Source organism: Lithobates pipiens, unplaced genomic scaffold, assembly GCF_037356315.1.
Source record: "Lithobates pipiens isolate NorthernLeopardFrog02 unplaced genomic scaffold, aLitPip1_a1.2 Scaffold_25, whole genome shotgun sequence".
Lineage (NCBI taxonomy): Eukaryota > Metazoa > Chordata > Amphibia > Anura > Ranidae > Lithobates > Lithobates pipiens.
Genome location: NW_027507787.1, coordinates 98135834 through 98150394, shown reverse-complemented (window position 1 = coordinate 98150394; position 14561 = coordinate 98135834). Strand labels below are relative to the sequence as shown.

Below are 14561 nucleotides of genomic sequence, written 5' to 3'. Positions count from 1 at the left end.
GCTTGTGGCTGTCAGAGGCTTGCTATGCCTCATGGGACTTGTAGTTCTGCAACAGCTGGAGGTCCGCTAATTGCATATGGCTTTGATAGACCAACACAAAGTGCCACATAATTGTGAAGTGGAAGGAAAATTAAAAAAGGTTTTCAAAATGTTTTACAAATATCTGAAAAATGTGGCGTGCATTTGTATTCAACCCATCTGAGTCAATACTTTGTAGAACCACCTTTTGCCGCAATTACAGCTATAAGGCTTTTTGGATATGTCTCTGCCAGCTTTGCACATCTAGAGAGTACAATTTTTGCCCATTCTTTCCAAAATAGCTCAAGCTGTCAGATTGGATGGAGAGCATCTGTGAACAGCAATTTTTAAGTTTTGTCACAGATCCTTAATTGGATTTAGGTCTGTACTGTGACTGAGCCATTCTAACACATGAATATGCTTTGATCTAAACCATTCCATTGTAGCTCTAGCTGTATGTTTAGGGTTGTTGTTAGAGGTCGACCGATATGGGTTTTTCTCTGGCCGATGCCGATATTTAGAAATCATGGCGGCCGATGGCCGATATATGATGCAGTTTTTTTGGGGCCGATGTGTTAGGCTGATTTTTATTTTATCTTTTTCCTTTTTTTTCCCCCTTCATCTCATAAAATCTAACAGACACCTTTCACACGGAGGCGTTTTTTAGGAGCTTTTAGGCCAAAATAGCAGCTGTAAAGTGCCTGCAAAACGGCTCCCCTGCGTGTCTGTGTGAAAGCCCGAGTGCTTTCACACTGAGGCGATGCGCTGGCAGGATGTTAAAAAAAGTCCTGCAAGCAGCACGTTTAGAGTGGTGTATACCGCTCCTCCACCACTCCTGTCCATTGATATGAATGGGCACCACTGCCAAAGTGCTTGCAATGCGATTTGGCAGCGGCGCTTCACGGGCGCATTTAACCTCTTCCTCGGCCGCTAGCTGGGTTATATGCACCCTACCAGCAGCCGAATAGCACTGCTTAAATGACGGTAAAGCGCCACTAAAATTAGCAGCGTTTTACCATCAATGCCTGCCTGCTTCAGTGTGTAAGCAGCCTTAATAAGTGATACAGAAAATGTCTTACATTTAAACATTTATTAACCACTTCCCGACCAGCGCACGACGATGTACGTCGACAGAATGGCACAGGCAGACATATTGGCGTACAGGTACATCCAATATTCGTTGCCGCCGTGCCATCGGGAGCGCGCCGCCGGCGGCGCGCTCCCGCGCTGGTCGGGACCCCCGTGAGTCCGGTCGCGGGACCCGCGGACTCGATCGCCGCGGGCATCCCCGCGATCGTCTCACGGAGCGGCCGAATGGAGGAAATGCTATATAAACAACATTTTTCCATTCTGCCTAGCAACTAGTGACGCTGATCTCTGCTCCATGTGATTGGAGCAGAGATCAGTGTACACTAAATGAAAGCCCAACCCCCCCACAGTTAGTAACACACCCCTAGAAACACTTAACCCCTACACTGCCACCCACTGGTTAACCCTTTCACTGCCCGTGTCATTTACACAGGAATCACTGCATTTATATAGCAGTGATTACTGTATAAATGACAATGGTCCCAAAAATGTGTCAAAAATGTCCGATGGGTCCCCCACAATGTTGCAGTCACAATAAAAATCGCAGATCGCCGCCATTACTAGTAAAAAAAAAATAATAAAAAATTATTAATAAAAATGCTATAAAACTATCCCTATTTTGTAAACGCTATAACTTTTGCGCAAACCAATCAATAATCGCTTATTGCGATTTTTTTTACCAAAAATATGTAGAAGAATACGTATCGGCCTAAACTGAGGGAAAAAAATGTTTTTTTATATATTTTTGGGGGATATTTATTATTACAAAAAGTAAAAAATAATGCGTTTTTTTCAAAATTATTGCTCTATTTTTGTTTATAGCGCAAAAAATAAAAACCGCAGGGGTGATCAAATACCACCAAAAGAAAGCTCTATTTGTGGGAAAAAAAGGACGTTAATTTTGTTTGGGAGCCACGTCGCACGACCGCGCAATTGTCAGTTAAAGCGACGCAGTGCCGAATCGCAAAAAGTGGTCTGGTCTTTGACCAGCAAATTGGTCCGGTCTGAAAGTGGTTAAACAAAACAAACCTCCAATCAGTTCACTTGTATGTATAATTTAGATTAAAAAAAAACCTATATATTACCGTATATACTCGAGTATAGGCCGACCCGAATATAAGCCGAGGCCCCCAATTTACCCCCAAAAAAACTGGCAAACTTATTGACTCGTGTATAAGCCGAGGGTAAGACATGCCTGTCCATCCCTGTGTGTGTGTCCGTCCATCCCTGTGTGTCCGTCCATCCCTGTGTGTCCGTCCATCCCTGTGTGTCCGTCCATCCATCCCTGTGTGTCCGTCCATCCATCCCTGTGTGTGTGTGTCTCCATCCATCCATCCATCCCTGTGTGTGTGTGTGTGTGTGTGTGTGTGTGTGTGTGTGTGTGTGTGTGTGTGTGTGTGTGTGTCCAGCCTACCTGTGTCCTGAGCCTTTGTCCCGAGCCTCCGTCCCGTGCCGAGCCTCCTTGCCTCCGTGCCTCGCCGCCGTGCCTCGCCGCCGTGCCTCGCCGCCGTGCCTTGCCTCCGGTCCCGTCCCGTCCCGTCCCGTGCCGTGCCGTCCTGTGCCTTGCCTCCGTCCCGTGCCCTCTTCGTTCGTCGGCGGCCATTGTAAAATTCAAAAGCTGCGCCGCCGCCTTCGCCTGTGATAGGCGGAACACTGAATTTCCCAGCAGCCTGTGTTCCGCCTATCACAGACGTCGTATCATCCTCGTCCGTAGTACGAGGATGATACGAAGTCCGTGATAGGCGGAACACAGGCTGCTGGGAAATTCAGTGTTCCGCCTATCACAGGCGAAGGGGGAGCCGGAGGCGCGGCTTTTGAATCAGAATGGCCGCTGTCTGTCTGCTCGACACGCTGATCGAGCGGGCAGACAGCGATGACTCGAGTATAAGCCGAGGGGGGCACTTTCAGCCTCAAAAAAGAGGCTGAAAATCTCGGCTTATACTCGAGTATATACGGTAAATAAAAACAGGTAGTCAAAACTTTCGGATGAAAAAAAAATGGGCTAACTTTACTGTTTTAGGTTTTTTTTTTCCCAAAAAATTGCCTTTGAAAGACCTCTGCGCAAATGCCGTGTGACATAAAATATTGCAACAACCCCTATTTTATTCCCTAGGATCTCTGCTAAATATATATATATAATTTTTGGGGGTTCTAAGTGATTTTCTGGCAGAAAATACAGGATTTTTACTTGTAAGCAACAGGTTTCAGAAAAGATTTAGTCTTTAAATGGTTAAACTGAGAACTTCTACACTGAGTTTGAGTTCATTCAGAAGTGTAAATATTGTATCTCTTTGCTCTTTTCTTGGCAGACTGCCCAGAGGGGAGGAAAGTCGCTTCACTGAAGACTCAGGCAACTTGCATTGACTTCTATTACAGAAATAATTTGGAAGTCGCGCTGTGATTAATTAAAAAAATGGCAAATATCGGCCGATATATCGGTCGACCTCTAGTCGTTGTCCTGCTGGAATCTTTTGTGACCGTGTATATGCTGTATCGGTCTTTTACTGCCGGAATTCCAGCCAGCAAAAGATTGAGAGCATGTTCTCTATTTTTTGGTTGGGAAAAGTTCCTATCCGAAAATGCGATTGTCTTTATGCAATTCGTACACGCAAAAAAAAACACATGCTCGGAAACAATTCAACGCATGCTCGGAAGCATTGAACTTCATTTTCTCGGCTCGTCATAGTGTTGTACGTCACTGCGTTCTTGACAGTCAAAAGTTCAGAGAACTTTTGTGTGACCGTGTGTATGCAAGCCAAGCTTGAGCGAAATTCCATCGGAAAAACCATCCAAGATTTTACGGACCAAAATTCTGCTCGTGTGTATGTGGCATAACAGGTTTTCTGCTAAGATTGTCCTCTATGTGGCTCCATCCATCTTCCCATCAACTCTGACCAGCTTCCCTGTCCCCGCTGAAGAAAAGCATCTCCACAACATGATGCTGCCACCACCATGTTTCACGGTGGGTATGGTGCGTTCAGGGTGATGTGCAGTTTTCCGCCACACATATCGTTTTGCTTTTAGGCCAAAAAGTTAAATTATGGTCTCATCTGACCAGAGCACCTTCTTCCACATGTTAGCTGTGTCCCCCACATGGCTTCTCGTAAACTGCAAACAGGACTTCTTATGGCTTTCTTTCAACAATGGCTTTCTTCTTGCCACTCTTTCATAAACGCCAGATTTGTGGAGTGAACGACTAATAGTTTTACTATGGACAGATTCTTCCACCTGAGCTGTGGATCTCCGCAGCTCCTCAAAAGTTACCATGGGCCTCTTGACTGCTTTTCTGATTAATGTTCTCCTTGTCGGGACTCTCAGATAAGGTGGACAGCCATCTCTTGGTAGGTTTGCAGTTGTGCCATAGTCTTTCCACTCTCAAACTTTTTCACAAATGTATCCCTAACCTGTCTGGTGTGTTCCTTGGAAGTGCATGGAAATAAAATAACGAGCTGGCTGCACACCCCTAAATATTCTAAAAAAGAATGAAAGGACATGTTCCCCTTGGGGTTTTCAGGCAGTGACAAGAAGCAGAAATAAATTTGTAAAAATATATTTATTTTATTAGTTCAAAGGCTTAATCGCCGTCATAAATTTAAAATACGGACTCTGGTATATGTTAGTACAGCATATCGATGGGTAAAGGATATATGCAACATTTGGTACAAAGATAGTTACAGGAACAGTTTACAAATACATCAATATTTCAAAAGCTACAAATAGCACCCATGCTATCCCAATGCCTTTCGACCTCCAGGGTCTTCTTCAGGGGGGGAAAAACCCAAGCAGAAGGGGTGATTATATTGTATATTCTGCAAATAGTCAAAAGAAAAAAGACTTTCAATAAAAAAGTTTTTTAGCCTACAAATTAGCTAATTATTATACCTTATTTCAGTAATATTTACCAGTTCCACCAAACCGTTACTGTTCAACCAGAGACTTTTATTAAAATCTGAAAAAGAAATTAGTGCCTTCTCTCGAAGGGTCATCCTGGTACCGCTGCCCTGCTGTTCTAACCCACTTCATCCACCCTATTTGTAGCTTTTGAAATACTGATGTATTTGTAAACTGTTCCTGTAACTATCTTTGTACCAAATGTTGCATATATCCTTTACCCAACGATATGCTGTACTAACATATACCAGAGTCCGTATTTTAAATTTATGAAGGCGATTAAGCCTTTGAACTAATAAAATAAATATATTTTTACAAATTTATTTCTGCTTCTTGTCGCTGCCTGAAAACCCCAAGGGGAACCTGTCCTTTCATTCTTTTTTAGAATATTTAGGGGTGTGCAGCCAGCTCGTTATTTTATTTCCATGCACTTTCTCTTTTTTCTTACATTTAGAAGCGGTACTAGGACCTTTGTGAATAGTTTGGGAGCAGAGCATAGACCAAAGGCAGTGCAACAAACTGGAAACGATTGTCTGCGACAGCAAAGCTCAAAAAAAACTGAAGAGGTGGATAAATGTTAATGAGGAAATAAGCATTTTGGATGTCTATGAATTCCAGGCATTCTTTTGTCTCAGAGAGAGGTAATAATTCTATGCAAATTTTTCAGATTAAATAGTATTTGTTGAGAAATATTAGGTTTAAAATAGAACCAATTTCCCCCGCTGGGCTTTGGTGCTGTGAAAAGGTTTGAATAGAATCCTTTCAACCAGTCTTGTGGAGTTACTGGCACAACTACTCCCTCGGATAACAGATGGCTCAGGGCATTTTGCAAATCTGTATGTCCTTGGGCAGACTTTGGTTGATTTGACAGAAGAAAGTTGCGGGGGGGTAATGTTTTGAACTCTATTTTTCATCCCTCTAAAACCACTAAGTGAACCCACAGGTCTGTGAAATCTCTAATCCAGATAGAGGCAAACTGTAATATGCTATTGAAAAGTGCTTTATGCAAAAATGGACAGTCTGTGTACAGGACCCTGTCATCTTTTGTCTTAACAAGATACTAACAGTTCTTGTAGAGGATAATTCTGTGTTCAAAGACAAAGTGGACAAAATGTTATAGAGGCCCTCTTTTAATACCAGGATTTTAATTACCAGGCTTTGCCTTGAAAACCTGCTGTTGCTTCCTTGGCAGTTTTCCATACCCTAGTTGTCTGGACTAAGCACATAGGAGACCCTTACTCTATTTTAATAGATCCCTCTGTTCAACACAAACTTCAACGTTTACTTGTAGGTTTACGCTACTTTGTGAACAACCTGGCAGATACACTTCGACAGATCTCCAGGATGAGCCTCTTCTATGTTCTGAACTCCTGTGCAAGAAAGGTCTTGATCATCTGTTCTTTGAGGGAGAATGCCCATTTGGCTCCTCCTTCGATAAGCACATCAAGGAGATCACAAGAGGTAAAAGTAGACTCCTCTCCCAGAAAAAGAAGCCTCACAGTTCCATGGGCAGACCTTCTACTCCTGAGGTTTGAAAAAGTTCATTTTTGTCCCTCTCAGGTCTCCAGCCCCAAGCTAAGTCTGAAACAATCTTTACAGGGACTACCACACACTATTTTGCCTGGCCGACATTGTTCTCCAAACCTGTCAAGTCTGGCTCCAAGCCCTCTTTTTAGAAAGGTTTGTCAGAAAGAGGGATGCCTGTCGACCTTTTCAGCATTCTAGTTCCAGGAAATCTCAGATGTGTAGGTCAAGAGTGTCATTTATAGGGGGTACAAAATGGAGTTTTGCACTCCTTGCATCATGCTCTTAAATTTACCTCTCCACAAAAACAGGCTGATCACCTTGCTGCAGTTCAGCAGTTACTCTTGCACAAAATCATCGACTTAGTTCTGAACAAGGATCGATTTCAGGGTTTTAACTCAAACCTGTTCACAATTCCCTGGCCAAATGGAAGAGTTTGGCTAATTCTGCATCTCAAGACTCTCAATGCCTGTATGAGAGCCTTGGTCCTTCTGGTAGCCTCCTTTGAGGCAGTGCCATTTACCTAGTTTCACTGAAGACAATTGCAACTTTACATTCTGGCATCATGGGACAAAAAGACCTGGTCCTTGAATAGTCTATGTACCTGAACTGCAAGGCCAGACTCTTTCTGGCATGGTAGATTTCCAAACCCACACTGGAGTCAGGGAAACCCTTTTCCCAAAAGTTGTGGAAATTTTCATGACAGATGCCGGCCTGTCAGGTTGGGGAGGAGTTCTAGATGGTGGACTTGGTCATCGGAGGAAGCCCATCTTCCCATCAAAATCCAGTAACTCGGGTGATTACATTTTTCCTTCATTACTGGACCCCTCAGTTGCAGGGTAACCCAAAAAGAATCTAGTCAGATAATGCCACAGCCAAAATAAACCACCAGGAGGATCCAGAAGTTGTGCCTCTCAAATGGAAAGAAACTTGATCTTACTTAATCTGCTATCCATATTTTAGTAATGGGAAATTAGCAGGTGGGCATTTATAGCCTCTGGATCCAGGGGAATGTCGTCATCATCTGAAGGTACCCCAAACCCATTTCGATAGGTGAATCCAGATGTGATCTACAACAAAGTGGACAGGCTTTTTGCTAGATCCAGGGATCCTCGAGCCTTTGCAATGGGCACACTGGTTGCCTAATCTTTGCCTTTTTTTTGCCTTTCTAGCTTCTTCTTCGTATGCTCTGCAGGATAAAGATGGAGGGAATTCTAGTGATTCTGATCACACAGAACTGGACCAGTAAGAAATGGTAGTTGGGCATACTCAGGCTCTTGGTAGATTCTTCATAGGCTGTTCTAGATTGTCCAAGCCTTCAGTTCACCATCCTGGTAATCAGGCAGGGACTTTAACAGCTTGGCTGTTGAAGCCCAGATCTGAAGGGAAAGAGAATTAATTAAGGAGTGATGAAAGAGGACTACAAAGCTCAGCAGACCCAGGATATCTGCACAAGCGCATATGACTCCTGTCATTGGGACTCCAAAGCAGCTGGAGTGATGAAGGAAAACTACAAAACTCAGCAGACCTAGGATGTTTTCATAAGCGCATATGACTCCTGTCATTGGGAGTCCATAGCAGCTGGTGAGTGAGTAGGTACACAGGAGGGGAGCATGATTTGCACCGTGTTTGAGTTTACAGCACTTGTCACTTTAGCACGATGGAACTTTATTTCACTGTTATGAATATTTGAGATAATTGGCTTTATATACACTTTATCACTTTTGACTTCTCCTTAGTTAAGACATTTTTGCAGGGTGTCACGCACATCTTTTCCTCTGAACATTCTCTTGTGACTTCATAGGACCTCAACCTGGATCTTTTGACTTTTCAGGGGCTGATGTGCCTTTTTGAGATAATCCCTTATCTGTACTTACTTGGGAGGTAGCCCTTCTCAGGGCTATCACCTCTGCACAGAGGGTCTCTGAGGTAACAGTCTTCTTGTACAGGGCCTTTCCTAATGTTGCACAAGAACAAGGTTGTCTTTTTTCCCTATTGTGGTTTCCTCCTTCTACCTCTACCAGAACATGGTCTAGCTCTCCTTATGTCCTGCTCTGAAACATTGCAAGTATATTTCTCCTCAGTGGCAGATTCCCTCTGTGTACTTCCTGCAGAGGTCTCCCTCAAGCATTGTTAGGTTAATTAGGCAAGTCACCACTCTACTAGATCCATTCTTCATGGGCTTTTTAGCATCAGGTATCTGTTTCTCAGATTTGCAAGGCTGCATCCGAACTTCTGTTCACACAATTAAGATTTACCAGGTGGATGTCCAGGCCTACTCTGATGTCAGTTTTGGAGGTAAGGGGCTCCAAGTTGCTCTCTGGGTCTGTGGAGCCCTACATGTCCTGTTTGTTACCTGGGCCATTTGGCATTTCCTTGCTGTATTGCCCACCCCTTAGTTGGAATGCTTTTGGACGTCTCATGGTAAAACACTAAAGATCTTGTGTCATGCACTGTACAATAGGTTTTGATTTACTAAAGGCAAAAAGACAGTGTACTTTGCAAAGGGCAGTTGCGCTCTTCAAGGACAGTTGCTCTGGGGCTTATTAAATGAGGGATTCTAGATAAAAGCAATAATTGACATTCCTGTAAAAAACTAAAATTTGATGCCCCTGTCACACAGTTGCAGAAAAAATGGTCTTTGGGTGTTGGTGGTGCCTTCACTCCATAACCTTCCAGAGGTACTCTTGATGAAAGCAATAATTGGCCTTGCTGTAAAATCAAAATCAAAATTTGATTCACCTGTCTAACAGGTGCAGAAAAATTGGTCCTTGGGTGTTCATTGTGCCCATGAAACCTATACCAAAAATGACTTCAAGATAACATCAACACCCACAAAGCTAGGCAGCCTAGACAGAGATTCAAGATCCCAATAACACTTAATCAGCGACATCGGCATCAGGGGCTTGATAGCTGCTGCTAATCCAGGACTGATTCATTTTGACAAATGTCAGCCAGTCAACGGAGTCTGTGGAGACATAGTTACATAGTTACATAATAGTTGAGGTTGAAAAAAGACTCAAGTCCAACCCATGTGTGTGATTATATGTCAGTATTACATTGTATATCCCTGTACTGTATGTTGTCGTTCAGGTGCTTATCTAATAGTTTCTTGAAACTATTGATGCTCCCTTCTGAGACCACCGCCTGTGGAAGGGAATTCCACATCCTTGCCGCTCTTACAGTAAAGAGCCTTCTACATAGTTTAATGTTAAAACTCTTTTCTTCAAATTTTAATGAGTGGCCACGAGTCTTGTTAAACTCCCTTCTCTGAAAAAGTTTTATCCCTATTGTGGGGTCACCAGTATGGTATTTATATATTGAAATCATATCCCCTCTCAAGCATCTCTTCTCCAGAGAGCATAAGTTCAGTGCTCGCAACCTTTCCTCATAACTAATATCCTCCAGACCCTTTATTAGCTTTGTTGCCCTTCTTTGTACTCACTCCATTTCCAGTACATCCTTCCTGAGGACCGGTGCCCAGAACTGGACAGCATACTCTAGGTGTGGCCAGACCAGAGTTTTGTAGAGCAGGAGAATTATCGTTTTATCTCTAGAGTTGATCTCCTTTTTAATGCATGCCAATATTCTGTTTGCTTTGTTAGCAGCAGCTTGACATTGCATGCCATTGCTAAGCATATCATCTACTAGGACCCCAGGTCCTTTTCCATCCTAGATTCCCCCAGAGGTTCTCCACCCCAGTGTACCCAAATGCATTATTTTAAATTTTTCTACATTGAACCTAATTTGCCATGTAGTTGCCCACCCCATTAATTTGTTCAGATCTTTTTGCAAGGTGTCCACATCCTGTGGAGAAGTTATTGCCCTGCTTAGTTAGTATCGTCCACAAATACAGAGATTGAACTGTTTACCCCATCCTCCAGTCCACTGTTTACCCCATTGCCACTCTTCCATAAAGGCCAGATTTGTGGCGTGCACAATGAATAATTGTCCTGTGGACAGATTCCCCCAGCTGAGCTGTGGATCTCTGCAGCTCCTCCAGAGTTACCATGGGCCTTTTGGTTGATTCTCTGATTAATGCTCACCTTGTCCGGCCTGTCATTTTAGGTGGACGGCCATGTCTTGGTAGGTTTGCAGCCATACTCTTTCCATTTTCCGATGATGGATTGAACAGTGCTCTGTTAGATGTTCAAAGCTTGGGATATTTTTTTTATACCCAAACCCTGTTTTAAAGTGTTACTAAACCCACAACAGTAAAATCTGTCTGTGTGTGCAGAATAGCATGCTTGTTATACTCACTGTGGAACTTAAGGGGTTAATCCTCTGCATTGTGTCAAAAGGCTCTTTGATCCTGTATGGACAGATCCTCCTCTTCCCGCAGGGTCTCTCTTGGCAAGGCCAGATAAGACACAGTGAGGGTAGTACTGCTGCACATGCTCAGTTTGGTCTCTATTGCTGGAGAGAACATTTCCTTGTAGTTCAGAGCTAGCCAGGTCACATGATATTGACATCACACATGTGGGCATGTATACAGATGCTAAATGACAGCCCAGTCCCTCCCGCCTCCTCCATGTCCAGTACCTAAAAAAGAACACAGTGGTTGGCATGTCACATCTTGATTGATGGATAATCCGCCTCCCATAACAGCATGAGGACACAGGCTATAGTGGAAATCTCCTTCTACCTGAACACTCAGCACTCAGCCAAAAAAGTATATATAGTGGCAGTATTTTAATATAAAAAGAAGATCTATAAGCTGTGGGCACTGTGGGGGTGGGGGGAAGATGAACTATTTTCATATTACTGGGTTTAAACACTTTAAACTTCTCCACAACATTTTTCCTGACCTGTCTGGTGTGTTACTTGGCCTTCATTATGCTGTTTGTTCACCAAGGTTCTCTAACAAACCTCTAAGAGCTTCACAGAACAGCTGCATTTATACTGAGATTAAATTACACACAGGTGGACTCTATTTACTAATTGGGTGACTTCTTAAGGCAATTGGTTCTACGAGATTTTAGTTAGGGGTATCAGAGTAAAGGGGGCAGAATACAAATGCACACCACACTTTTCACATATTTATTTGTAAAAAATGTTGAAAACCATTTATCATTTACCTTCCACTTCACAATTATGTGCCACTGTGTGTTGGTCTATCGCATAAAATCCCAATAAAATACATTTACGTTTTTGGTTGTGACATGACAAAATGTGGAAAATTTCAAGGGGTATGAATACTTTTTCAAGGCACTGTATGTAGGAAAGAAGGTAGAACCGAACACTGGACTGAATGTTAGCTGATTTTCTTATTGCACAGACAGAAACAAATTACTGGTTTTATACCCTGTCACTACCCTGTCACTTCTGCAATATCTGCAGAAAAAAAGTTTCTATACCTGGGGTCTCCAAACTTTCAAAACAAGGGGCCAGTTTATTATCCTTCAGACTTTAGGGGGCTGGGCTGTGGCCAGCGGGAGTGGACATTTTTCCAGTTGGAGTTAACATCACCACATTTGGTATTAGGGAGAAGAACAGTGGCCCATCTTTGCTATCATTAGAAGGAATAGCGCCCCATCGCTTGTATCTTTGGGAGAAATAGTGCCCCATTAGTGGTGTCAGTGAGAGAAATGATGCCCCATTGTTGTTGTCAGTTGGCAGAATACTGTCTCATATCAGTGGGAGGAATATTGAGTGCCCCAAGGGTCGGATAAATTAAAGCAAAGGGCCGCATCCGGCCCTTGAGCCTGTGTTTGGAGACCACTGCTCTATACTCACCTTACTAGCAGCATGTGTCCTAAAAAGTTCAGTGCTGTTCCCTTGCTGCTGCAAATATTCCACCTGCCGGGTGAGTTGAACACCTGTTTCCCTCATCGCATATAGTGGTTCCTCTCGCTGGCTTGAATGTGCAGCGACTGGGGAGAATCATCATGGAGGCTTTAAGATATGGGCTACCTGTCAAAAAGGTAAGTACAGAGTCTTTTATTTTTGCAAGTATTGTTATTGGCTTTTTTTGACCTGTTAGTTCCTTTTTTTAATTGGGGCTGTTGGATGAGGTAGAAATTAGAAATAGTTTTTCAATATTTTAAGGCTGAATGGGAAAGGAAAAATGCTCCCTTGCAGGGGGGCTGGATAGTAAAATATTTTTTTTCCCGCCAGTAAATAACTTATGCAGCCCACTCCCTGTTTCTTGTCTGGTAAAAAGCCTAGACTTATGACATCATGAACAGCTCTCTCATTCTCGTAAGAGTTTGCCAGGAAGGAAGAAAGGGGGTGAGTCATAAGAGGGCCAATGAGAGCTGCAGGGCTGCAGAGCTGGAGGTGTGCCTCTGTGTGTCTGTGTAAATCCAGGAAGTGAACAGGCAGCAGCTTCAGTTGCCCGCAGTTAAAATGGTTACAGCCAGACTCAGTGGAGGGAGATTTTTGCAGCATATTTGGCAAGTGCAGAATCACAGTATATATAAAATAATATGCAAAGTGGTTGGACGGAAGCTTCAGAATGGCAAAGATGTTTTTATTACAAATTTTGTGAGCAGACTGCAGTTTCTATTTAAGTCCAATGCAGAGCTCATAGCTTTGCAATAGATATGAGGTTACTGAGGGACATGAGGGGAGTAGAGGAGAGTTGCCAGGGGAGTGGGAGATCAAGGTAAGTAAAAGTGCTTTTTGTGGCCCCCCTAGACCTAAATGAGCATTAAACCTTGCAGTACAGTTGTAGCTCCACTACAAAGGAAGATTTTTCCTTTCCCTATAGATAGGCTTTAATAATAATATTTTTGCAATATTAATATTTTTTTATGTTTCAATTATTTTTACCTGGACACAAGATGACTGCAGTGAGCACAGCACACACTAAGGATGGGAAAGTCATCTGTGAGACTCCCGAGGAACCAGTCATAGGCATCAACATAAACAATATGTCCTCAGCCAGCACAATCAACACCAAGGATGGGAAAGTCGTCTGTGAGACTCCTGAGGAACCAGTCATAGGCATCAACATAAACAATATGTCTGCAGCCAGCACAATCAACACCGAGGATGGGAAAGTCGTCTGTGAGACTCCTGAGGAACCAGTCATAGGCATCAACATAAACAATATGTCTGCAGCCAGCACAATCAACACCAAGGATGGGAAAGTCGTCTGTGAGACTCCTGAGGAACCAGTCATAGGCATCAACATAAACAATATGTCTGCAGCCAGCACAATCAACACCGAGGATGGGAAAGTCGTCTGTGAGACTCCTGAGGAACCAGTCATAGGCATCAACATAAACAATATGTCTGCAGCCAGCACAATCAACACTGAGGATGGGAAAGTCATCTGTGAGACTCCCGAGGAACCGATCATAGGCATCAACATAAACAATATGTCTGCAGCCAGCACAATCAACACCAAGGATGGGAAAGTCGTCTGTGAGACTCCCGAGGAACCGATCATAGGCATCAACATAAACAATATGTCTGCAGCCAGCACAGTCAACACCAAGGATGGGAAAGTCGTCTGTGAGACTCCCGAGGAACCGATCATAGGCATCAACATAAACAATATGTCTGCAGCCAGCACAGTCAACACCAAGGATGGGAAAGTCATCTCTGAGACTCCCGAGGAACCGGTCATAGGCATCAACATAAACAATATGTCCGCAGCCAGCACAGTCAACACCAAGGATGGGAAAGTCATCTCTGAGACTCCTGAGGAACCGGTCATAGGCATCAACATAAACAATATGTCCGCAGCCAGCACAGTCAACACCAAGGATGGGAAAGTCATCTCTGAGACTCCTGAGGAACCGGTCATAGGCATCAACATAAACAATATGTCCGCAGCCAGCACAGTCAACACCAAGGATGGGAAAGTCGTCTGTGAAACTTCTGAAGGAAAAGTCATAGATATTAACATAAATAAACCATCCTGCCTGGATGGCCTTTTGGAAGCCATTACGATTTTCAGAGTTGTAAAGAACATTGGTGATGATAAAAAGCCAGCCAGACAGACTGGTTCTGCAGTACTTCTTGGAGCTGGGGTGATTAAAAAGCATACATCTTTCTACTTAAAGTGAATAAACCACATGTATTAATTG

The 14561-nt window shown here is 43.3% G+C and overlaps 1 protein-coding gene across 1 annotated transcript in view; it reads left to right on the top strand.

Moving 5' to 3' along the window:
• LOC143930443 (uncharacterized) overlaps positions 1-14561 on the top strand; it is a 74569-nt gene that overhangs the window by 19881 nt on the left and 40127 nt on the right. Inside the window, exon 2 of the mRNA XM_077454762.1 lies at positions 13308-14504. Within this exon, the coding sequence (XP_077310888.1) occupies positions 13308-14504 (1197 nt within the window). The remainder of the gene's footprint in view (positions 1-13307; positions 14505-14561) is intronic.